This window comes from Papio anubis, chromosome 10 (assembly GCF_008728515.1).
Source record: "Papio anubis isolate 15944 chromosome 10, Panubis1.0, whole genome shotgun sequence".
Taxonomy (NCBI): Eukaryota; Metazoa; Chordata; class Mammalia; order Primates; family Cercopithecidae; genus Papio; species Papio anubis.
In genome coordinates, this window is record NC_044985.1 from 50,175,093 (window position 1) to 50,201,423 (window position 26,331).

The window sequence follows — 26,331 nt, forward strand, 5'->3', positions numbered from 1 at the left end:
AGAAAGCTGAAACTGGATCCTTTCCTTACTCCCTATATGAAAATTAATTCAAGATGGATTAGAGACTTAAATGTTAGACCTAAAACCATAAAAACCCTAGAAGAAAACCTAGGTAATACCATTCAGGACATAGGCATGGGCAAGGACTTCATGTCTAAAACATCAAAAGCAATGGCAACAAAAGCCAAAATTGACAAATGGGATCTAATTAAACTAAAGAGCTTCTGCACAGCAAAAGAAACTACCATCAGAGTGAACAGGCAACCTACAGAATGGGAGAAAATCTTTGGAATCTACTCATCTGACAAAGGGCTAATATCCAGAACCTATAAAGAACCCAATCAAATTTACAAGAAAAAAACAAACAACCCCATCAAAAAGTAGGCAAAGGATATGAACAGACACTTCTCCAAAGAAGACATTCATACAGCCAACAGACACATGAAGAAATGCTCATCATCACTCGCCATCAGAGGAAATGCAAATCAAAACCACAATGAGATACCATCTCACACCAGTTAGAATGGCAATCATTAAAAAATCAGGAAACAACAGGTGCTGGAGAGGATGTGGAGAAATAGGAACACTTTTACACTGTTGGTGGGACTGTAAACTAGTTCAACCATTGTGGAAAACAGTGTGGCGATTCCTCAAGGATCTAGAACTAGAAATACTATTTGACCCAGCCATACCATTACTGGGGATATACCCAAAGGATTATAAGTCATGCTGCTATATAGACACATGCACACATGTTTACTGTGGCACTATTCACAATAGCAAAGACTTGGAATCAACCCAAATGTCCATCAGTGACAGACTGGATTAAGAAAATGTGGCACATATACACCATGGAATACTATACAGCCATAAAAAAGGATGAGTTTGTGTCCTTTGTAGGGACATGGATGCAGCTGGAAACCATCATTCTCAGCAAACTATTGCAAGAACAGAAAATCAAATACTGCATGTTCTCACTCATAGGTGGGAACTGAACAATTAGATCACTTGGACACAGGAAGGGGAGCATCATACACAGGGATAGCATTAGGAATGATGTGATTCTTGAAATGTACTGTTAAATGGAAGTAAATACAAAATAACAATAGATTTTATGACTTTTAATTGAACCAATTGTGGTGTAAATGAGTCCATAAAGATTATAAACATAAAGTTCCTAAAAATTTTTTATTTTGTTACATGCATTTATTTATTATTCAATTATTCAGGTACATAATGTGAAATATAATAAAAAGATGTACAAAAGCCTCCACTTCAATTAGCATGGGTAGAGTAGATTTCACCAGACCAATGATCCTACTGCAAAGAACCAGAAAAACAGTACAAAGTTTTAAAAGCATTTTTTTTTAAAGGCATCACAGAGCTGCTGTATCAATAAAGAGCAGATGAGCCCTAATTGTAGAAAGGAGAAGGTCAAGAATATGTTCAGAACAAAAATATTTAACATGTGAATTCTAATAAAAAGAAGGCTAGTATCAAATTAGGCAAGATACATAACTTAGGATAGTTCATAATAATAAAGGGATCAATACTACAAGTACATACATACTACAAGTACATACATCTGTATGTCCAAAACAATGGGTCATCAAAATATATAAAGCAAAACTGATGACACTAAAAGAAGGTTTAGAAAAAAAAAGCAATCATAGTGGGATAATTTAACACATTATATCTATAGCTAACCAAAGAAAACATCTTTGCTATATCACTAAGGCTCCCATTATAGATGAGAACAATGGTAATAACAAACTACAATTGCACCCAGCTACACCATATGACACATGCTTTTCAAGTACATGTTGAACACTGTCGTAGATGGTGGAGTTGCCTACAAAGAACTCCTTTACTGACATATCTAACTATTTCACAGCAACCGAGTGTTGCTTGATAACACACAACTAAAGCCCTCTCTGGAGAATTACCTCTGCTATACGAGAGCCACCCCGCCTGAGAGGCAATCTTTCTACTCCTAGAGGGACCCAGCACAACCAACGGCTAAGTGGAATAGAGATATAAATGCCAGCTCCCTTGAGTCTCTCAAGGTGAAATTGTGTGGTGCAGTTTGGGCTCCAGAGCCTCCCTACAAGATCAAGCTGAAATGAGTCTTTATTGAGGATTATGAAGAGGCCTACAATAGGGTAGGTGTCTTTTCAAAACTCTCCTTAAGGTCTACCTCTACCTCCTCTCCTGGTCACCTGATGTATAAATAGAGTCAACTCTCTTCATTCAGTGGCCTGGGAAGTACCAAGATTGCTAAGGAAGACGAAGGATTATGTACCAGAAAACCTGGTACCTATGCAGGACCTAGAAACATGTATTAGCAGGAAATGGAGGGGCTTTCCTGGGAGGGGATCCAGAGAGGGCTGCGTATCAGTTTCCTGTTGTGACTGTAACAGATTACCACAAATTTAGTGGCTTAAAAACAACACAACTCTATATACTCTCATTCTTGATGTCAGAAATCACTGGGCTAAAATCGAGGTGATGAGAAGGCTAGTTCCTTTTGGTGGCTGAGGAGTCTCAGTTCCTTCCTTTTTCAGCTTCTAGTGACTGCTTATACATTTTGGCCTGTAGTGCATTCTTCTGTCTTCAAAGGATGACACCCCAATCTCTGCTTCTATCCTCACATCACCTTCTTTTCTGACTCAACTCCTATAGAAACTCTTTTGCAGGAACCATTGTGATTATATTAGGCTCATCTAGATAATTCAGGACAATCTCCCTGTCTCAAGATTTTTAACTTGATCAGATCTGAGAAGACCCTTTTGCCATATAAGTTAACATTCAAAGGTTCTGGGGATTATGTCATGGGCATATTTGAGGACCATTAATCAGCCTACCACAGGCTGGATCAAAGGGGATAGAATATGAAGCTGGATAAAGGGAAGAATGTGTTGGTATGGGGGTCACAGTTAACTCCAGCACCACAGGAATTAACATCATATTGATTCATTATATTGATGATATCATGTTAATTAGACCTGATGAACAAGAAATGGTAAGTTCTCTAGATGCTTTAGAGAGACATATGTGCCTCCTACTCTAAGAAAGAGATACAATGCCTGATAGGTCTCTTTAGGATTTGAAAGCAAAATTTCACACTTGCGAATATTGATCCAAAGATGCATTATCAGGTGATGCAGAAGATTGCTATTTTTCAGTAGAATCTGATGCAACAAAAGATACTAAAATAGGTTGACTATATTCTAAGCAGCCTTTCCATTTGAGCCATATGAAGATCCATGATGCTAGCAGAATCTGTGATGGAGAAAGGCATAGTATGGAGTATCTGACAAGTCCACTAGGTGGTACTTGTGTTTCCCATTCTCTCAACCTTAGGATAGGTAGATTCTGGGGTCTTTGCTCCCAGAAAGGGCATTAGGGTACATGCTATGTCTCCTACTAAAACTCAAGCTTAGATGTCATTTGCTCAATTTTTGATTTATTGTACCAGTCAACTAGTAAGAAAGAAAGAAGTTACCATACCAGCAAGGATAATTGACCCTGATCATTATGAGGAAGTGAGATGCTGTAACAAAATAAGAGGAAGAAGAAATACAAAAGTAACACACAGTTTGAATCTATTTTTAATAAGTCTGAAATGGATAAAACTAATCTATGGCAGTTGAACTCCACATGCTGGCTACCCTTGTGGAATAGGGAAGTAACTGAGGGGTAAGAGTGTTGTTCTGGCATCCTGGTAATGTTCTGTTTCTCAATCTAAGTCTGGAGAGGATGTGGAGAAACAGGAACACTTTTACACTGTTGGTGGGACTGTAAACTAGTTCAACCATTGTGGAAGACAGTGTGGCGATTCCTCAAGGATCTAGAACTAGAAATACCATTTGACCCAGCTATCCCATTACTGGGTATGTACCCAAAGGATTATAAATCATGCTGCTATAAAGATACATGCACATGTATGTTTATTGCAGCACTATTCTAGACCATTCTTTTCACTTATTACTCTCTCTTGATGAATTGTAGTGTAAATATGTAGATACCTTCTGAATTTTTAAAATAGCTGCACAGAGTTCCATTGGATGGTTTTTTGTAGTATAAAGTCAGCTATTACAGACCTTCTTTTCTAACCCTTTGCTATTATTACAAAACATTCTTCAGTGAATTACCTTGTAGAACCATTTAATGTGCAGATATTTGTAGAATGTTTTTTAGAATTTATATTCTGACTGCACAATTAAGATTGTAGGGTCAAATACATTTGTAGTTCACAGATCCTTTAAAACATATGCAATAGTTCCCTTTCCTTTGATAGGTACCAAAGTACAAGCATATTATAGCAGTTTTGGATGTGCAGATCATTAAAATGTTTCACACATGAAACTTCATTAAAATCAGAAGAATCCGGTATCTATTCACATTCCATTTTCCCACTGTCATTCATATATTTTGAAATTCAATATTGCAAAATAATATATTAAAAATCAATATTAAATTTAATATTGAGTGATGCATATATAAACTTTCTAAGAAAGTATAATATTTAGATTTTAAAACTAAAATCACAGAATATGAAATTCGGTGCTATTTGGTGCTATACTAAATATCCTTGAAAATGTAATCCTGGTTTTGACTTTCTAAATTAACAGAATCATGATACATTTGTTCCCAGCAAAGTATCAAACAGCCTGGCTGCCCACTTACCAGAGTACCGGTGCTGAGCAGAGTAACAAGGCCAATAAAACACTTAAACCAATTGTTCTCTACAATCTTGCAGCAGGTTTTCCTGATGTTCTGCCAGATTTTTCCTTTCTTGGATGCTCCACTGGTTTGACCAAGTGACGATCCGCGTCCACAACCTGTTAAGATTGGAACTGGTAAGAACAACAATCTAGAAAACTCATGAAAAAGTAAACACCTGAAACCTTCTACTATGTGCCACAGCAATTATTTATTTACAAATTCTAGTCCAGGTTGTCTCTGATTTACAAACATTTAATTTTTACCCATGGTGTAGTGACCACTGTAATCACTGACCAGAAAAAGGAAAACTGGACTTAGGAGTTTGGTAGTAATGAGAGGAAAGGCATTGTGAAAGGCAGAAATGACCCAGAATATCTTGTCACTCTGCAAAACAGTCTGAGGGTAGGTATTCACTAATACTGCAAAAGAAAATACACATGGATATTTCACTTCTGAAAGTTACATTTTGATATAATGCCTGAAAATTTACTCTTTGAAGATTCACATGGCATAACATGCATTCCTGTTTAAAAACATAAACACTTATGAGATGCTAAGAGGCATAAAATTAGTTAAATCAAATTAATTGCTTTGATTCCAGTTCTTATGTGGCATGGAAATGGGAATTTTTATTGAGACTATTATGGAAGTGACATGGACTGTGGAGTACTTTGTGGGCATAGTACATGTGTACGGGACTGCACTCTATGCTTTGGCCAAAAGGGTTGGCAAAATGGAAACCTGAGGCTAGAGAAGAGGTTGATATACAGGTGACAAAATGAAGAAATGGAGGTAGGTGGAGTTTAAAGCCAAAACATTTTATTTTAGAATTTTGTCTTGTGTTAAATAATACTATGAGTAGTATTGTAGCAGTGGAATATTATTGATAATGGTGATTCCAAAACACATTTTTCATGCTGTAAGTAATATTGCATAAAAATAAATAATGTTCATATTTGATTTTTTACTGGTAGCTATACCACTGTGTGCTTTAGAACAGAGCACAATTTAGGAGTAAAACAGAAAATTGGTATAGTTAAAGCAGCACTGAAATGTGTGTGTATACACATACACATGCACACATATACCTATATATGTTGAAGTCAAATGAAGTGTGCTTAGATCTCATGAAATAGAGCCAATATTTAAGTTACTCATATAAAAATGGCCTATAACTGTCAGAGGAAAACAAATGGTAATGGTGACATTTATATATTTAACGTGAATATTAAGAAATGTACAAAAATTCAGTCAATTGACTGACACACTGGATATGGAACATACACATATATTTTTGATATTAGAAAATTTTATTAAACTTGTACCTACATGTTGGTCTGTTTTAACAATGCATAATGATATTCTAGTTTAATAAATATTCAAAGAACAATTAAACTTCAACTTTAAAGATATTTTTCAATAAAATATTCAATAAAAATATTCATATTCATTTTACATATACACTAAAATGTGTACTTACCAAATACAAATACAAAAAATTACACCTCACAAATTGTTTTACTAATTTAGCTTTAAACACACATAAAAACTCCAGTGGCAACAGAGATGGAATTGAAGTAAATCAATTCTGTTTTTCTATCATTAGTCACTATACTGTCATTGTTTATTCATAATCTGTTGTTTCAAAGTAGGACATAAGTAGTACTGTAGAAGTCAGAGAAATGAACTAAGTCCTGAAATGAGCTGGAGATTCGAAATTCTTACTGTTCAATCAACAATTGTTAATTGTTAAAATAAGTGACTTAGCTGGTAGTTGAGTCTGAAATGTGCAATGCCACCTATTTAAGAGAGTTATTTGAATTAGCTTCCAGGTGGAATATGTTTACTAAAGGAACATATACATTTTGACAACTTGTAATTAAAATTAGTTTCCTAGCAAGATTAACAAAATTTTCTTACCATTTTTAGGATGCTTTGATCTTTCACTTCCATAGAACATTTCTTCTTCTTCAGAGATAGCAATATCAACAGTACTGCATTCAGATGAGCTAGACTGCTTTATTTTCTAAAAGGTGAAGTCCCACCAAAAATGTTGTGATTAAAGTTTCATTTACCCACAGTGGTCAAAGTTTATTTCATTTTCAGAAGTGAGAAAAATTTTGTACAGAAATAATATCGCTAGGTTTAAAAGACTTCAGGCCGATTTCATGGCTGATATTAAAATGCATACATATTGGTAAGAATTGAAGTTTAAAACACTATTGTATGATACTTACTTTAACCTAAAATAACACTTAGATTAAAATTAACGTTTAGTTAATAACACTTTGCTTCTTTAAGACGTATAGGTTGTCTCCAATTCACAAGAGGATTTGGGTTCCAAAGTTTTCTTGAAGTAAGTCACAAGTTTCCCATATACACTATTTCAATTAGATGAGTAGAATCAAAACAAATCATCCTTTGATGCTAAAGATGGGTAGATAATAGTGCACTTAGGTTTCATGGTAAAAATCAGTCCAGATGGTCTTATGTATGTCATCACAGGATGGGATTTATCATGAAGTAAAATGAGAGAAAGGCACAACAAATAGGGATGAGGACAGGCCTAGGAAAGGGGCACAGCCTTATGAAAAGCACCCAGATGCAGAGATTGACTTTCTTTCTCACTCTGCTTTTGACTGAAGCTGAAGGCTGGGTAGAATAAGGTGGTCATTGCTTTATACAGGTAATAGTGCAAATGATACTCTTTGCCTTTATTTAAAATTATTTTCTCACAATGCTTTATTTTACCTTATTTTGAAATAAGTATACCATAAATCATTCTTTAAAATCACTGAGATTCTAAGGTTAATAGCATATAAGTAATATTTTCTAATTAAAACAAAAATTAAGACAAGTGTATTTTAACATTTGGAATGAAACCAATCTTATTTCGTAAAAATTAAGAAAAATATCTAGGTAAAGTAGAGTGCCAAAAAAAAGAAATTGTCAATATTTTGTCCTGCCTCTTGGACTTATACACAGTAAGTGTCAAGGAAATGTAATTAGAAAGCTATTTTTGCTTTAGTCCTTACGTGGTCAGTTGTCAGTAAATCATTATAGTGCTCAATTTAATAAAGTAAAGTATCCAGCAGAATATTATTCTTAAACAGATATTTTTATTATTTCCATTACTTTTATATATTCTTATTTATTTCTAATGAAACAAAATCTGTAGCAATATATTTATGTGAGACTAGGCATTAAGTAATTTAAATGTAATATTTGGCACTCAGTAATTAAAATTATACATCATACATTTATATTTTTAAAGAGTTGTAAAAAGCCTTGCACATATCCTATTTGATGTGATTTTTCCAAAATACCTGTGAGTAGGTATTATTCTAATTTTACAAATAAATCAATTAAGACTCAAATTATAAATCATTTATTTTGATAGAAGATTATTTAATGGCATAAGAAAGTGACCATAATATACTTCTGCATTATAAAAAATACAAGTTACAAAATACGATGTGAATTTTGATGTTATTTTTATAATAAACACACACTATATATATGCATATATATGTAAATATATATGCATATTTTAATAAAAATAGGCTGGAAGTACAAATACCAAAGAAACAAGGGAGTGTATCTCTGAATTATCAGATCATTTATATATTTTTGTGTTTTAGTTTTGACTGTGGGTATACCAACACCCTAAGGAGTCATGGGCTACATAATCTAAAAAGCACCTAACTAAATATATAAATAAATGAATATATCTTTTGTGAGTAGTCAACCAGCAAGACCTAATAACTATGCAGCATAAATAACTACAATTTTGATATTTACAGTTATTTTAAGTTACAGCTTTCCTATGTATTTTCATACTCCAGAATTTCTAAGGAGATTAGCATGAAGTTTTCAGGGAAACTCCAACATGATGTGCTGTGGCAAATAGCAATTTCACCCAGAAATGGATGGTAATCAAAATCTTTAATGATGATTGAGAAGTGTGCTGAGTAAGAATTTATGCCTGTTTTATAGTAATGGTATTAATTTAAAAGGTAAATTAATCTTAGACTATTGGGCATGTGGATTAAAAATGTTTCTCTAAAATAACGATGGCTTTAGTAAATGATGGAAGGACCTTGGATAATTGAAACTGAACTCCTGTTAGAAGACAATTTGTGAAGTTATTGTAGAGCGCATCTCCCAAAACAGAAGAGGTCTGGGAAACAAGATGGTGCCAGAGATGATGGGGACCATTAAGAGACATTCCCTGACCCTCCAGTGCCCCTGAGTGATCTGAAATGATTCCCCAGTGGGGTCCAAAGTTAAAAGCCCTTGTACAGATGTGATCTCTGTAGGTGTAGCTTTCTATGAAATTGTACCTCCTTCTAAAACACAATGCTGTTTGCAAATGGAGACAATAAGACTGTTTCCAGTAGGGTGTATATTTTAGAAGCTAAGTGAACAACAGTATCTACCCTTCTTTGAATGCGACCCTGATTTTTTTTTAAGCCAGTGCGTTATAAAGCTACCAACTGTGCACAATTCAAACTGGGAGGTTTTTAAAATTCCTTTAGTCCAACTTAATTATAATGTCCAAATATGGGCAGAAATGATCTGACTTAAATCTTAGAATTTTAGCAAGCAAGAAGGAATTGTAACACTGTTCTAATTCAATCTCCCATTTTAAGATGATAAAGTCCATGGAAATTTAGTGATTTCTTAAATCATACATCTTGATTTTGAAAACTTTGGTTTCCTCAGTATACTTTTCAGCACCCTCAAACAGACTGGTTATTAATTTATAAAATGTCACAATTATATTATCTAATGTTTCCTAAGTGCTTACTCTTTACTAGGCATTGTTCTATGTACTATTATCCCCCCTATGGAGTAAACACTATTTTAGCCTCATTTAAATATGAGAAAACTGAAGCTTGGAAAGTTTAAGTAATTTGATCGAAAGCATAAATTCAGAGGCTAAGAGTGATGGAGCTCGAAGTGATGGAGTTAGAATTGAGTGGATAATCTGGCTGTGGAACTTCAGTGCTTCCTTATCAACAATACTATAAATCACCACTAAGCAATCAGGATATTTAAACATCTTACCTCCTTGCTGTCTCCATCACCAGACTTACTCTGAATCTCCTTATTATCCGGATTTTCTATATCAGATTCTCCTGAAGCAATTGGTACAGTTTCTGAGACACTAGGACTGGGGATAAGCGATTGGATCTCATTTTCAGTAGTGTTTTTCTCTGTGCCACTGCTTTTTTCCTTATCCTTGAGGAAATCTTGGGCGTTGCTCAATTCAGAAAGGGTATGGTCAGAAATATCTTCTTTAACATATACCTCATTTACATGGTCCATTGTGTCCTTTGGGACATTTTGTTTTTTGCATAGTATTTTAAGAAGCACATAGTTTATTCCTTTTTTAATCCTTGCCACTGCAAGCTGGAGATTTTTTGCTTCATTATTCTCTTCAGCTGTTACATCCTTGCATGAACTAAATGAGCTCACCAACGCCAGAAACAGGTAAACTACCTAAATAAGGAAGTAAAATGAGGCTAAATGTATCTCATTTTGTTTCATTTTAAGTAATGAAAAGTTTGTTTACAAAACTGACTTGAGAACATTTAATATCTACTCTGTTAGCATATTTCAATAATACAATATATTGTAATTAATAACTGTAGTCACCATGCTGTACAATGCATCTCTTGAACTTATTCTTCCTATGTAACTGTAATTATATATACTTTGGCCAATAGCTCCTCAATCTCTACTTTCCCCTAACCACCCAACTTCTGGTAACCACCATTCTGCTGTCTACTTCTAGAGTGTGAATATTAACCCATTTGTGCCTAGTGTTCCATTATTGGAAGGCTAAGCTTGTGGGAGTTATTTATGTCCTACTGCTCAAGGTCATTGCCAAGGTCTGAATTTTCACACAAAAATTGCAACTTCTGACATAAATGGGTTAAGTGTTCTCACCATTAAAACGATAACTATGTGAAGTAATGAATTTGTTAATTAGCTCTATTTAGCCATTCCACAATGTATGTCTACTTCAAAACGTTACCTTGTACACCATAAATACATACAATTTTATATGTTAACTTAAAAAATGAATTTGACCAAAAAAGGCTGATGTGAGATTTGAAAATGAAGTAGATGAACTACAATACTATTCAGTTCTTATCCATCTACCACAGTGTGTTAGGTGCTGCGCTGGATTTGTATAGCAAGAATTTATTTTAAGCTCATGACATCCTATGCAATATGATTTGTTTCTCTTTTACAGATGGAAAAGACAAGGTTTACAGATGTCAAATATCAAAGGATCAAAGGTTACATAGATTAGACCCAAGTCTGCTTTATTCCAAAGATTATTTTCTCACTGAGTCAGGCTGTCTCACTCAAGGTGAACAAATAAGTTGTTTTTTCCAGGCAGTTCATTTCACTTCAGCCCTGTTCTAGGAAAACATGTAATAATTCTGCAAACCCAGGAAGAACTATACAGGAATAGAGCTATCCATGGTCCTGAATATCATATCTAATGGCTTTTGTGGGATGAAAACACAGATGCTAGGAAGGTTAGTTGATTCTCTGTTGTAGTAAATTTGGTCAAACAAGAAACAGATAAGTGATGGAAGAATCATTCCTAATACTTGTAACTTATTTTGAACTCAAAGATAGTGTATATTTTGACTTTTACTGTCACTTAGAAATATGATTAAGTACTGATCGCTTTCCAGAGAATCAGATTTTAAACTTGTTTATTATTGTAAGGCATACATTATAATTTTGGATAATTATGCTATTTATGTGTACATAAAATAAGTATGAGCATCTCCAAAGACTCATATTTTGAAACTTCTTTCAAAATTTTAGATCTATGTGAACAGTTGAGTTCCTCAAACACCCCAATAATTACTCTTTTTCTCATGGACATGCACATCTGGGAAAATTAGAACTTCCCACCTAATAGTGTTTAATCCTAATGACTGTAAGCTTCATATGAACAAAAACCATGTTTTCTCTTAATTAGACAACCAGCACACTGCTAGACACAAAATAGGTAATAAATAAATATTTATTTTTAAAAATAATTGATTATAGAATGAATAAAAAATAGATTTTGTGCTAGGATTTGAACAAGAAAAAGTTTATGCTATATTAATCATATTTTTAGGAAATTACATCAAAGATTTCTTATATCTTAGACACACATGTACACAAATATACACACATACATTCATATATATATATATGTATATATAGTGAAAATGTTCAAAGCCTAAAAATGAACGTAATCTTGAAAGTGCTAAGTGCTCTGAAACTGTAGTGTAAGATAAGAATTTTATAACCCTCAGAAATGCTACTGCTTTGTTCAGATGTGGTCTGAATTAAAAATAGCCTACTCTCTTTTAAGGATTTAAAGGAAAAGACAGGCTGTGTAAGTGGCGCAAGTTACAGAGAACTGATTACTACTTCTAATTTGAGCATTAACAAAAAAGAGCAGAAAATGCAGAGATTTGTATTGTATAAACTCAGAGTAACTTTAGTCACAGAATCTGTAACTAGATTAAAAACATATATTTATTATTTTTGTGTTAGGAGAGAAAAGGTGAAATAATGTATATAAAACAAAACTTTTTTTAAAATTCCCCTGAATTTTGTTTTCTTGCACCTCAAAGATATCCACATATTGGGTGAGAATTGAGCAACTCATAGCAAAATCAAACAGCATAAAAGAGAAAGAAAGTTCAAGATTTAAGTAATTACTTTCTGATTTGTAATCAACAAATAAACATGTATAAAGGAATTTAACATGTATTGAGGCTACTTAATTTTAAATTTCTTGAATTATATCTTAACATATATTTAATTTGGAATTATACAAATATATATGGAATAACATATGTCTCTACAACCAAATTTTTTATTTTTAAAAAGCAACTGAAGTTTGTATTAAGTTTTCTCTTTCTTTTATTTTCATGTTTCTATCCCTCAGTGTTTGGTTTATGTAACCAGTGTTTGGTTTATGTACATTTAAATGTAACCATTTAAATCTGCCTAACTAAAACTTGTTAATAATATTAAATAACTAACAAAAAACTGGTGAAGATATAGGGGTTAAATTTTTCTAGAGTGTAAAGAAATGATTTGTGTAATTTATGAATTACTTATAGGGTGCCAAATGATTACATTTAAGTTATAACAACCCTACAAGGCAAGTACTGTTATGTTCATTCCTCTGTTAAGTATGGTCAGGTTTAAAGAGGCTGTGTAATATGCACAACATCATTTATTAAGAGATTGAAATGGTTTGTCTTTCTTCCCATCCAAATCTCATCTTGAATTGTAGTTCTCATAATCCCCACATGTTGTGGGAGGGAATCGGTGGGAGGTAACTGAATCATGGGGGCAGTTACCTCCACGCTGTTCTCATGGTGGGTGAATTCTCACAAGATCTGATGGTTTTATAAGGGTTTACCCCACATTCACTCTGTACTTCTCCTTGCTGCTGCAATCTGAACAAGGACATGCCTGCTTCCTCTTCCACCATGATTGTAAGTTTCCTGAGGCCTCCCAAGCCCTGTGGAACTGTGAGTCAGTTAAACCTCTTTCTTTTGTAAATTATCCAGCCTCGGTTACGCCCTTATTAGCATCATGAGAATGGACTAATACAGTAAATTGATACTGCAGAGAATGGGGCACTGCTGTAAAGATACCCGAATATGTGGAAGTGACTTTGGAACTGGGTAACAGGCAGATGTTGGAACAGTTTGGAGGGCTCAAAGAAGACAGCAAGATGTGGGATGTTTGGAACTTCCTAGAGACTTGTTGAATGGTCTTACCAAAATGCTGATAGTGATATGGACAATAAAGTCCAGGCTGAGGTGGTCTCAGATTGAGATGAGGAACTTGTTGAGAACTGGAGCAAAGATGACTCCTTTAGCCGTGCTTTAGCAAAGAGACTGACGGCTTTTTGCCCCTTCCCTAGAGATCTGTGGAACTGTGAACTTGAGAGAGATGATTTCGGGTATCTGGCAGAAGAAATTTCTAAGTGGCAAAGCATTCAAGAAGCAGAGCATAAAAGTTTGTAAAATTTGCAGCCTGATGATGCAGTAGAAAAGTAAAACCAATTTTCTGGAGAGAAATTCAAGCTGGCTGCATAAATTTGCATAAGTAATGAGGAACTGAATGTTAATCACCAAAGCAATGGGGAAAATGTCTCCAGGGCACATCAGAGACCTTCACAGAAGCCCCTCCCATAACAGGGCATAGGCCTAGGAGGAAAAATGGTTGTGTAGTCTGGGCCCAGGGTCCCCCTGCCGTGTGCAGCCTAGGGACCTGGTACCAAGTGTCCCAGCTGTTCTAGCTGTGGCCAAAAGGGGCCGAAGTATAGCTTAGACCATCACTTTGGAGTGTGCAAGCCCCAAGCCTGGGCAACTTCCATGTGGTGTTGAGCCTGCGGGTGCAAAGAAGTCAAGAATTGAGGTTTTGGAATCTCCACCAAGATTACAGAGGATGTATGGAAATGACTGGATGTACAGGCAGAAGTTTGCTACAGGGGCAGAGCTCGCATGGAGAACCTCTGCTATGGCAGTGTGGAAAAGAAATGTAGGGTTGGAGCCCCAACACAGAGTCCCCACTGGGGCACTGCCTAGTGGAGCTGTGAGAAGAGGGCCACTGTTCTCCAGACACCAGAATGGTAGATCCACTGACAACTTGCACTACACCTGGAAAAGCCACAGGCACTTAACACTGGCCTGTGAAGGCAGCTGGGATCAGTGCTGTACCCTACAAAGACACAGGGATGGAGCTATCCAAGGCCATGGGAACCCACCTCTTGCATCAGTATGCCCTGGATGTGACACATAGAGCCAAAGGAGATCATTTTGGAACTTTGAGGTTTAATGACTGCCCTATTGGATTTCAGACTTGCATGGCAGCTGTACCCTCTTTGTTTTAGCCAGTGAATCCCATTTGGAATGGGTGTATTTATCCAATGCCTTATCCACATTGTATCTAGTAAGTAACTAACTTGGTTTTGATTGTACAGGCTCATAGGTGGAAGGGACTTGTCTTATCTCAGATGAGACTTTGGACTTGGACTTTTGAGTTAATGCTGGGATGAATTAAGACTTTGGGGGACTTTTGGAAAGACATGATAGTGTTTTGAAATGTGAGGATATGATATTTCGGAAGGGCCAGGGGTGGAATGATATTGCTTGGCTGTGTCTCCAACCAAATCTCATCTTGAACTGTAGTTTCCATAATCCTCATGTGTTATGGGAGGGACTTGGTGGGAAGTAACTGAATCATGAGGGTGGTTACCTCCATGCTATTCTCATGATAGTGAGTTCTCAGAAGATCTGATAGTTTTATAAGGGGCTTTCCTCTGCTTCACTACACACTTCTTCTTGCTGCCACCATGTGAAGAAGGGCATGCCTGCTTCCCCTTCTGCCATGACTGTAAGTTTCCTGAGGTCTCTTCCACCCTATGTAAATGTGAGTCAATTAAACCTCTTGACTTTATAAATTACCCAGTGTCAGGTATGTCTTTATTAGCAGCATGAGAATGGATTAGTACAGTGACAGAACTGAAATTTGAACCCATGTTTCTTTGATTCTGAACTCTGCTTTTTCTACAGCTCAACAAGACATAGAACTATTTAAAAACCAATTCATTTCCTTTGGCATATAATAATTTTTTGTAAGGTTTCTGCATAAGGCTTAAAATTACTGCTGAATTTTCTTAGAAAAGACAAAACTAATTTTTTAAAATGTGAAATATCTTCCTTTTACACTAAACCACATTGGAAGCATGGAGGTTAAAAAGATCAACAGCTTCAAAGATTATCTCCTTATATTTTCCCCCCTTCTACTTATTCTACTGCCACTATCATGATGTTTCAGAGTTGAATGACTACTAAGAAAAATTAAGCTGGAAGGATTTAGTGAGCCAAGAAATATGATGGCCAATCAATTGGAAATGGAGGTTCATGTAACTCCATTTATCCTGGAATCCCTCTGCACACTGATGAAGTTTCTGGTTAGTAAAACAACAAAAAATAGAAATAGATTGGAGTTCAAAATCAAAGAAGCAGGAATGTTTAGGCAAATATATATATTATATATTTATGTGTTACATCATACATATATGTATATATACATATATGCACATATATGTGTGTGTGTGTGTGTATATAATGCCTTAGTATTTCTGCTTCTTTCCCTTTGAATTATGTGTATGTGTGTGTTGTTGTTGTTGCTTTCCTCAACAGCCGTAACTCTTCCTTTTGGAAACAGAAATATATAATTTATTTAGGAAATTACACTTATCCCCTTATTAGTCATAGGATTTGGGTTTGATCTTATCCCATCTCCAGCTGTAAGAGAGAGTTATGAACAGTTTAACATAATAAATGCATTAAACATCCTGGGCAATGGAGACTAGTTAAGAATGGGCATATGATTCAGCTAATGAGATAATAGGAAAAATCGGCTGTGGCTTCTAGAAAAGAAATTCTTTCCTCTATTAGACTTAATATAACACAAAGATGTGAAGTTTTAGACTGCAGCAGCCATCTTGATAAAACAGAGGGTACTAGCTAGCAACGAGCACAGAGAAAAACAGAATTGAGATCTACAAAGACCTCTCTATAATGATCCCATTTAATCATTTGTGTCACACCCAAACTGAAGCAAGATCTATATCTGATATTTTGAGTTATGAGTTATGTATGCTGATATATATGATCATTTCTTGTTTCAGCCAGTTAGAGTGGTGTTTTATATCACTGGGAATGAGAAGTGTACTACTATAACTACAAAGGGCAGAAGATATTGAAGTATCTTTTACATGTTGGGCACTGTTCTAGGTTTTATAATAAAGAGGAGAGTTATGGTCCTTTCCCTCATGGTGCTTACAGTTTAATAAAGAACACAGAGAAGTACATTAACAATTAAATACAATGCTAATGTGACAATTGTATGACAAGGGTCTTCTCGAGGTGAAACACAAGCAATATGGACAGGCAAGGTAAAATTGAGTCTAACCTGAGATTTTTTTTCAGCCTTTTGGGAAATGTACTTGATCTTTATGACATGAGTAAAAAGAAAATACCAAGTCTTGTATTCCCGTAAGAATCATTTTTTAGTAAGCCATATCTTTTTCATAGATGCAGTGAAAGTTACTTATTTAATTCACTAAAACCACTTCAGTTATTAGGAAACTTACAAGTGAAAGCTTTCTTAGTTAATACGTAACATTTTTATAGACCAGTGGTTTTCAATCTTGACTACACAATTTAATCAACTGAAGATTTTCAAAAAATCCTGATGACTAGGTCATATCCACATACCAATAAAATCAGAATCTCTAAGAATGTATTCTAGGCATCAGCATAGTTTTATTAATTCCCCAGGTAATTCCAATGCCAGGAAAAGACTGACAGCAGTGTTACATTTAAGTGCTTCTTAAAATTTAATGGGCACACAAATCACCTGGGAACAGTGTTACAATGTAGATTATGATTGCATAGGTCTGGTGTCTGGGAGTCTGCATGTCTAACCACCTTCCAGGTGATGCCAATATTACATTGAGTAACAAGGTTAGAAGCTAGTGCTATCCAATGGAAATATGATGCAATCACATATGCAATTTTAAATTTCCAGTGGCCACATAGAAAACACAGAAAAACAGGCAAATTAATTTTACTAATACATTTTATTTAACAAATATATTTAGTTAAATACAATATACAATTTGTATATAATAAATACAAACATATTTGTATTTAACTAAATATATATTTAACTAAATACCAATAAATAAAGGGAGACTATTGCATTTGTATTTAACTAACAGTATTTGTATTTAGTTAAATACAAATACAGTAGTCCCCCTTTATCCAGGGCAGATAAATCCCAAGACCCCCAGTGGATGCCAGAAGCAGAGGATGGTACCAAACCTCATGCATACTACATGATCTGACAGCCCAGACAGCTACTAAAGGACCGATAGGTAGCGTATACAGCATGAATATGCTAGACAAAGGAATGTTTCATGCCCAGAGCAGGACAGAGTGGTATGGCAGGAGATTCCATTACACTACCCAGAATGGCATGCAATTTAAAACTTATGAGTTTTATATTTCTGGAATTTTCCACTGGATGTTTTCAGACAATGGTTGACCACAGGCAACTAAAACCACATACAGTGCAACTGAGCATAAGGACGACCTACTGTATTATCATTTAAAAATGCATTCAACATAAAAATTATTAATGAAATAGTTCACATCACTTTTTGTGTAAGACTTCAAATCTGGTGCATATTTTACATTTACAGCACATTTCAAATGAGAGTAATCATATATCAGTTGATAATGGCCACATCTGGCTAGTGGGTTACTCTATTAGACTACCACAGTTACAAACATTAGATCCCATCAATGTACATCATGAAAATACCAAACTACATTATGCCAGTTTTCAAGGAAAATGTAAAAGAACTGACTACTCACCAGTAAATTTCCAATTAAAATGACCATCAGGTAAAAAGGAATACACCAGGATTGGCCTGCAACCTCCATACAGTCCCACAAGGTCTCTACCCACTCACCACAGAGAATTCGGAACACGTTCAGGTAGGAGTGGAAAAAGTCATGCATGTGCCAGCGTGGGAGTTGACAGTTTTTGTCTATGTGGCAAACAAATTCTTCATAATTCTGACCAAACAGCCTCATGCCGAATGCAGCAGAAAAGAACATGAATGTGAACAACAACAGGACCAAGTCTCTCAGGGTCACCCATGCGTTACTAAGGGACCACATCAAAATCTGGAATGTTGGCCAATATTTCCCCAACTTGAAAATTCTCAACTAATAGAGCAATGTAAAATCAAGAACAAGAAACAAAGGACGAAAAACCTGGTCAGTGTATCAGCGTTATACACATATACATATATAGCGTTTAGAGTTTTAAGCATTATTAATATTAACTACTGAACATTCATTTTATGTAAAATTCTTAATACATCTTAAATATTTGAAAATTTTGTATACTCAGTCTAAATAGATCCTCTTCTACTGATGTATTTGTCAATTCCCATTAAGCATTATACTGCTACAATTCCTCTAGCTTTATATTTTCATAACTGTTAGGGGAAGTATTCATTCTTTGTTTTTGCTTTTCACAACATATTGAATATTTTTCCACATTTTTCCCATATGTTGACATGAAAATGATATTGAAAGTCTTCCAGGATCCACTGGATTCTGATGAAGGTACTATCACGTATTTCCCTTTTAAAATAACATGTCAAAGACCAAACACAACATTCTAGGTTTAGTTTGGATAGTCCCTTTCCTTTCACTATATTTTTAAAAATTTCTATTTATACAGAACAAGATTACCTTAATATTTTTGGTCACTATATCGCAGTAAACTTACAGTCAACTAGATCTCATACATCATTTTTATACAGGCTATACCTTCCTGACACTTTCTTTTCAATTTTTGTTTGTTTGTTTGACAGAGTCTCTCTGTCACCCAGACTGGAGTGCAGAAGCACAATCATGGCTCACTGCAGCCTCCAACTCCTGGGCCCAAGTGATCCTCGCACCTTAGCCTCCTGAGTAGCTGAGACTACAGACATGAACCACCACTGTGACTTTTTTTTTTTAGAAGTGGAGTCTCACTATGTTGCCCAGGCTGATTCCAAATTCCTTGCCTCATTTCTTGACTTTTTCTAGTGTTCAGTTGTCTTTCTGGACTCAAGAGTGAGATCTTACATTTATCTATGAAAAAAATTAATCATCTTAAATTCAGTCCATTACCAGCCTTTAAAATATTTTGATACTATCTTTTAGCACATTTTCTGCAATTGCCAGTGCTGTTTCCATAAATTTGGTGACAACACCCTGTATATATTTCTCTTATTCATTAGCAAATATTATGGATGAGGATTTAAGATAGGATTCTGAATGAGCTGCTCTCTAGGAAGTAACCATTAGAATAAGATCAAACGGGCTTAATTGTTCTTAATTCCTGCTACATTCCTTCAACCTGTCACCAGAATGCGACCATGTATAACTTATCGAAAGCTTATTATTTCAATAAACATTATTCTAATAACATTACTCCTTTGTTTAATTTTCTGAGTCTCACCATTACCCTACCTCATAGACATACACTAATTTTTACCTAATAATTATTATAGTAACATTCTGCTGGCCTGACTGGTCTTCCTTTGTACCTGACATTTAGAAATACTCACCTTATTTCGGCTTCTTGGTGTCATATTAGAATTCTACTTTGGAGACTCCTAATTTTCTTGCTTTCCAAAATGTACTCAGTTACCCTGACCCTGCTTTCTAAAACTGTATCTCAAATTTCCTGCATATATGGCATTATTTCCTTTAACGTTGTGGTCAAATAACAGCATTGGAGACTGCTTACTCTTTCCTTGGCAATAAACTCTTTATATATTAATCAATTCATTTAACACTTCCAATGTCCCAATGGGATAGGTATTACTGTAGCCCCATTTTATGTCTGCAGAAACTGAGATAAACTTCGATCAAATAAAAGTTAGGTATTGGATTCTACTTACCATCCTGAATAATCGAAGAAGAGCCATTCCTTCAACATTTGCTAGACAAAGTTCTGTTAAACCATGGAACACTATTACACTATCAAAAATGTTCCAACCTACTTGGAAATACCCATATGGATGCATTGCAATTATTTTAAAAATCATTTCTGCTGTGAAAATTCCAATGAAAACCTAAATGAAAACCAAACACACAGGTGAGAATATGATTCCAAGAGCTGTATCAGAATCTTCACACAAAAACTCTGTAACACACACTGTTTACTTGTCACTGTCACATTCTTCACAGCTTCTCTGTCAAGATCTGGTTAGTTGTGGAGTCTGCATTATAAGGACAGACTCATACATTTTATTCAACAATCTAATGTCAAACATTATATACAGAATCTTTTATTATTTTAATAAAATTCATCCTAGAAGAAAACAAAAGAATATTTCAGGGTGAAGACCTTTCAAGTTTGAATGATTATTTTTGAGGTATGGAGCACATGGTATGATATTTAATTTTTCAACCTCTGAAAAAACAGCATGAACCTATGGAAGCTGTCCTTTAAAAACTGTACTGGCAGAAATCACTAAATTGCTGTTTTGGTACCAAATAAATGTATAATTTGAAACCTGTTGCAGTTTGGCTGCTTTTATTAGTACCAAGCAACTAAACAACAACAACAGGGAAAGAAAATACATTTAAACAATATACATTTGCTTGAATGTGAACTATTTTTAAACTCACAGGAATTTGCTTTGTCTTTTGAATTGTATGTGAAAAAGGACAGGTGAATCTCAAAAATACCAGGCTAAAATGATAAGTTCCAATCCTGGGCAAAGATACACGGTTAGAACAGACAGCACCAACTGCTGCTTTAATCAGAATTAAGAATTCAGGAGTCAGGTGCTTGTTATTTCACCTCTGCCCTACTCTGATCTATGAGCTAATGGTACCAAGAGACTGTATATTTGGGAAGGGAGGGGCAATAAAGAATTTCCATGTAATGTAACTGCCAAGCAGCTGGCTATGAATCCCAAATTTAAACTGGGGAATTTTAAATTCCAGCTGTAAAACTATTCAATGATAAGAACATTTACAAAGCAGGGGTTGGAGGGATAAAGCACAAACACGAGGCTTCATTCAATAATTATGCATATTGCCACACATTGGAGTTACAGAATAAAACAATGGGAATAATGATGAACAAAGAAAAGTTCAATGATAAGAAACTACAAGTGAAAATAATGTACAATGAGAGTCTTACCAGGTTTCCAATGTTGAGAAGATTGTTAGTTGACTTACTCATTGGATAACGCTCCAAGGCCAGAAAACATATGTTTAAAATTATGCATATGATAAGGAAAAGATCAGTAAATGGTGCCATTACAATCCTATGGACAAATTCTTTCAATTTTGACCAACAGGGAGAACAATTCCATATCAAGAAAGTTGTCGCAAATTTATACCAATATAATGGGCATATCTTCTTGGATTTTTCAAGTTCTGAAATGAAAGAATACAAAAGTTAAACATTCTGGCCAGGTGCAGTGGCTCATGCCTGTTATCCCAGCACTTTGCGAAGCCCAGGTGGGCGAATCACCTAAGGTCAGGAGTTCGAGATCAGCCTGGCCAATATAGCGAAACCTTGTCAATACAAAAAATAGCCGGGTGTGGTGCTGCCTGTAATCCCAGCCACTCAGGAGGCCGAGGTAGGAGAATTGCTTGAACCCAGGAGGCAGAGGTTGCAGTGAGCTGAGATTGTGCCACTGCACTCCAGTCTGGGCAACAGAGTGAGACTCTGCCAAAAGAAGGAGAGAGAGAGAGAGAGAAAGAGAGAGAGAGAGAGGGAAGGGAAACCCTCTCTTGGGCAACCCACTTTCTCAGCATGAGGAAGCTTTCTCTCTCTCTCCTTTCTTTTTTTGTCTGTTAAACTTTCTGCTCCTTAACCCACTTCACGTGTGTCCATGTCGTTAATCATCTCGGCGTGAGACAACTAACCCCAGCCTTGCATCTGCAGGATGAAGCCGACTTGATCATGGTGGATAAGCATTTTGATGTGCTGCTGGATTCGATAAAAACAAGCAATGGGAAAAGGATTCCGTATTTAATAAATGGTGCTGGGAAAACTGGCTAGCCATATTCAGAAAACAGAAACTGGACCCCATCCTTCCACCATATACAAAAATTAAATCAAGATGGATTAAAGACTTAAATGTGAAACCTAAAACCATAAAAACCATAGAAGAAAACCTAGGCAATATGATTCAGGACATAGGCATGGGCAAAGCCTTCATGACTAAACACCAAAAGCAATGGCAACAAAAGCCAAAATTAACAAATGGGATCACATTAAATTAAAGAGCTTCTGCACAGCAAAGGAAACTATCGTCAGAGTGAACAGACAACTTACAGAATGGGAGAAAATGTTTGCAATCTATCCATCTGGCAAAGGTCTAATATTCAGAATCTTCAAGGAACTTAAACAAATTTACAAGAAAAAACAACCCCATCAAAAAGTGGGCGAAGGACATGAACAGATACTTCTCAAAAGAAGACATTTATGTGGCCAACAAAACATATGAAAAAAAGCTCATCATCACTAGTCATTATAGAAATGTAAATCAAAACCACAATGAGACACCATTTCACGCCAGTTAGAATTGGCCTCATTAAAAAGTCAAGAAACAACAGATGCTGGCGAGGATGTGGAGAAATAAGAACACTTTTACACTGTTGGTGGGAATGTAAATTAGCTCAACCATTGTAGAAGACAGTGTGGCGATTCCTCAAGGATCTAGAACCAGAAATACCATTTGACCCAGCAATCTCATTACTGGGTATATACTCAAGGGATTATGAATCGTTCTACCATAAAGACACATGCACACGTATGTTCATTGCAGTGCTATTCACAATAGCAAAGACTTGGAACCAACCCAAACGCCCAACAATGATAGACTGGATAAAGAAAATGTGGCACATATACACTATGGAGCACTATGCAGCCATAAAAAAGAATGAGTTTATGTCCTCTGCAGGGACATGGATGAAGCTGGAAACCATCATTCTCAGCAAACTAACACAGGAACAGGAACCAAACACTGCATGTCCTCACTCATGGGTGGGAGTTGAACAATGAGAACACATGGACACAGAGAGGGGGGCATCACACACAGGGGCCTGTCCGTGGGTAGGTGGCAAAGGGAGGGAGAACATTGGGAAAAGTGCCTAATGCATGCAGAGCTCAAGACCTGGATGCTGGGTTGATGGGTGCAGCAGATCACCATGGCACATGTACACCTATGTAGCAAACCTGCACGTCCTGCACATGTATCCCAGAACTTAAATTTTAATTAAAAAAAAAAAATCTATGTGTGAAAAAAAAGCTGAATGAATTAAATTTCCTCTATTGTGTTCATGCTTGGCTGAGTTAGACAAAAGAAAATGAGGCAAACTGTGTATTAGAAGAAAAATGTAGGGACATCTCTCAAGAAAGCAAATATGGAACATAGTTGAGAACATTGTGACTTATAATGTCTAGATTTACATGCTTTACAAATTAATGCCTTTTGATATTGTCCATGATAAATAATTATTGGTTACACATAAAAATATAGAGATAAGTCTAGAAAGGACTTTGAGATATTAATGCTATATACCACAATCTCTATTCTTAGTCACAATTTAATATGTCAGTATGTTTTTAATGTTAAACAAAGAAAATTATTTGGTACTCTTTGGTCACTCTTTCCAATGTTTAAAACACCATGATTCTGAACTTTTTATGCATGGCTTATCCTAATATTCTCAAATATTTCTTAAATTTTTGTTGTGTTACCATCTAAGATTCTAAAGAAATTGCTGAATTTCTTTAAAAGTGAATTTTATGAGTAGTACCTTCAATAGTGAGTATCTAATTATTTAGCACTTTACCTTCCTTATGTCTGAGAGTAGCATCTTCCAACACATCCAGTGATGTGTCTGTGGAAGTTGGTGACCTTTTCTTCATTTCTATTTGTATGGTCTTGGCCTGAAAAGGAATTTGATGGTTTAATACTGGCATCCTCTCTTTGCAGGTCCAAGACTATAAGAAGGTGCACAGCCTTGCTAAAAGCTCCAGTTATTCTCCTGGAGCCTTTTCTTTTTATTAAATTGATACATAATCATTGTACATATTTGAGGGGTATACGTGGTATTTTCATACATGCCTACAATGTGTAATGATCAAGTCGGGTTAATTGGAATGCACAGCATCTGAAACATTTATCTTTTCTTTGTATTGATAACATTTCAATTCCTCTCCTACAACTATTTTGAACTATATAATAAATTATTAACTACAGTCACTGTATTATTGAACACTAGATCTTATTCCTTCTATTTCACCATATTTTTTGCACCCATTAGCTAACCTCTCTTCATACCCCCTCATACATACTCTTTGCAGCCTCTGGTAACCACCAATAAACTATCTACTTTTATGAGATCCACATTTTTAGCTCCCACATATGACTGAAAACATGTGAAGTTGGTCTTTCTGTGCCTGGCTTATTTCACTTAACATAACCTCAAGTTCCAATCATGTTGCTGCAAATGACAAGACTTTATTCTTTTTAATGGCTGAATAATATTCCATTGTGTATATACAACATTTTCTTTATTCAGGTATCCATTGACAGACACTTAAGTTTATTCATATCTTGGCTATTGTGAATAATACTGCGACAAACATGGAAGTACAGATATTTCTTCAATATGCTGACTTTCTTTCTTTTGAGTACATACCCTGCAGTGGGATCCCTGAATGATATGGTAGCTCTATTTTTAGTCTTTTGAGGAACCTCCATACTGTTCCCGTAGTGGTTGTACTAACTTACATTCCCACTAAGAGTGTTTCAGAATTTTTGGGTTCTATCACTTGCCAATCTTTAGGCAGTTATTAAACTGATTTAGGAGTTCTTAAAATTAAATAAAATTTTATACTGTGAGCTCTGAGATCAAATATTAAAGGAGCAAAGACCATGAAATGGTTGTGGTATGATCCATATTTGACAAATAATCCAATATATAGATACAGTTTAGGATTATTGCAAAATATCCAATCAGGAAACATACTACTAAGTAATAACAGAGTGTTTTTCTAACATCTTAAATTTTGTTAGGATAATGTTAGCTTTATAACTTTGTAAATGATCTTGATAAAATAAAAAATTGTTTGGCATTGTGATAATAAGTCTTGAAGAATAACGAGCACTGGAATGGATTTGTAAGGGTTGTCTTAGATAGACCGTGTATGATATTAAATGAGTAGGACAGGCATAATTCTGTAAGAGAATTACTTATTTCTGTTTCTCATGTCTCTTGAATAATGGTTTTAAGAGATCTTCTGTTTTACTGATCTTGCATTGGTAAGATAGTTAAAACTTCCAGGCTTTGTTGTAGATATTACAAGTTCTATGCATTCATAACTCTGAGGAGTGTGACCATAGGTGTTTCCAGTGATCAGACGTAAAACAGTATTTGAATTTAAATGTTAAGAACTAGACAATGGATGGATGATATTACACTATAGTGATCCCCAACTGTTTTTACATTTGACACATGCAAAGGATGACACTATCTGTGTATTTGTTAACTTGGGGAAAATAGGTAAAGACTGCTCTTGAATAGAGTTAACTGACAAGGGGCTGCCACTGCCCCAGCACTGAGGGAGTTAATGGTTGAGGCTTGCCAATACCCAACCCAACATTCTGGCTGGCAAATTCTGCTGTGGTATATCTTCAATGGTATAATAGATACCATGAAAATCGTTACATTATTTCACTATCAGTCAAGCCTCCTGCAATTTCACAAATACTACAGCTAGAGGAGGATAAAGCCAATCATACTGCATACTGGGTTTCCTCAGACCGATGACAGACTCTGTAGGTCTAAATTCCAGTTCCTCTTTTCTTTTTCCCCAGTAGGTAAAGTACATGAACAGACACTTCCCAAAAGAAGGTATACTGTGGTCAACAAATAT

At 35.4% G+C, this 26,331-nt stretch overlaps 1 protein-coding gene across 2 annotated transcripts in view; it reads right to left on the reverse strand.

Moving 5' to 3' along the window:
- The window catches only part of SCN7A (sodium voltage-gated channel alpha subunit 7), a 95,233-nt gene that overhangs the window by 21,071 nt on the left and 47,831 nt on the right, over nucleotides 1-26,331 (reverse strand). For both annotated transcript variants that reach the window (XM_009182369.4, XM_009182367.3), the window contains exons 11-17: nucleotides 24,243-24,339; nucleotides 21,574-21,812; nucleotides 20,321-20,494; nucleotides 18,231-18,587; nucleotides 9,799-10,233; nucleotides 6,649-6,754; nucleotides 4,690-4,844 (exon numbers count right to left, since the gene is read on the reverse strand). In XM_009182369.4, coding sequence (XP_009180633.1) covers nucleotides 4,690-4,844; nucleotides 6,649-6,754; nucleotides 9,799-10,233; nucleotides 18,231-18,587; nucleotides 20,321-20,494; nucleotides 21,574-21,812; nucleotides 24,243-24,339 — 1,563 coding nt within the window. The remainder of the gene's footprint in view (nucleotides 1-4,689; nucleotides 4,845-6,648; nucleotides 6,755-9,798; nucleotides 10,234-18,230; nucleotides 18,588-20,320; nucleotides 20,495-21,573; nucleotides 21,813-24,242; nucleotides 24,340-26,331) is intronic.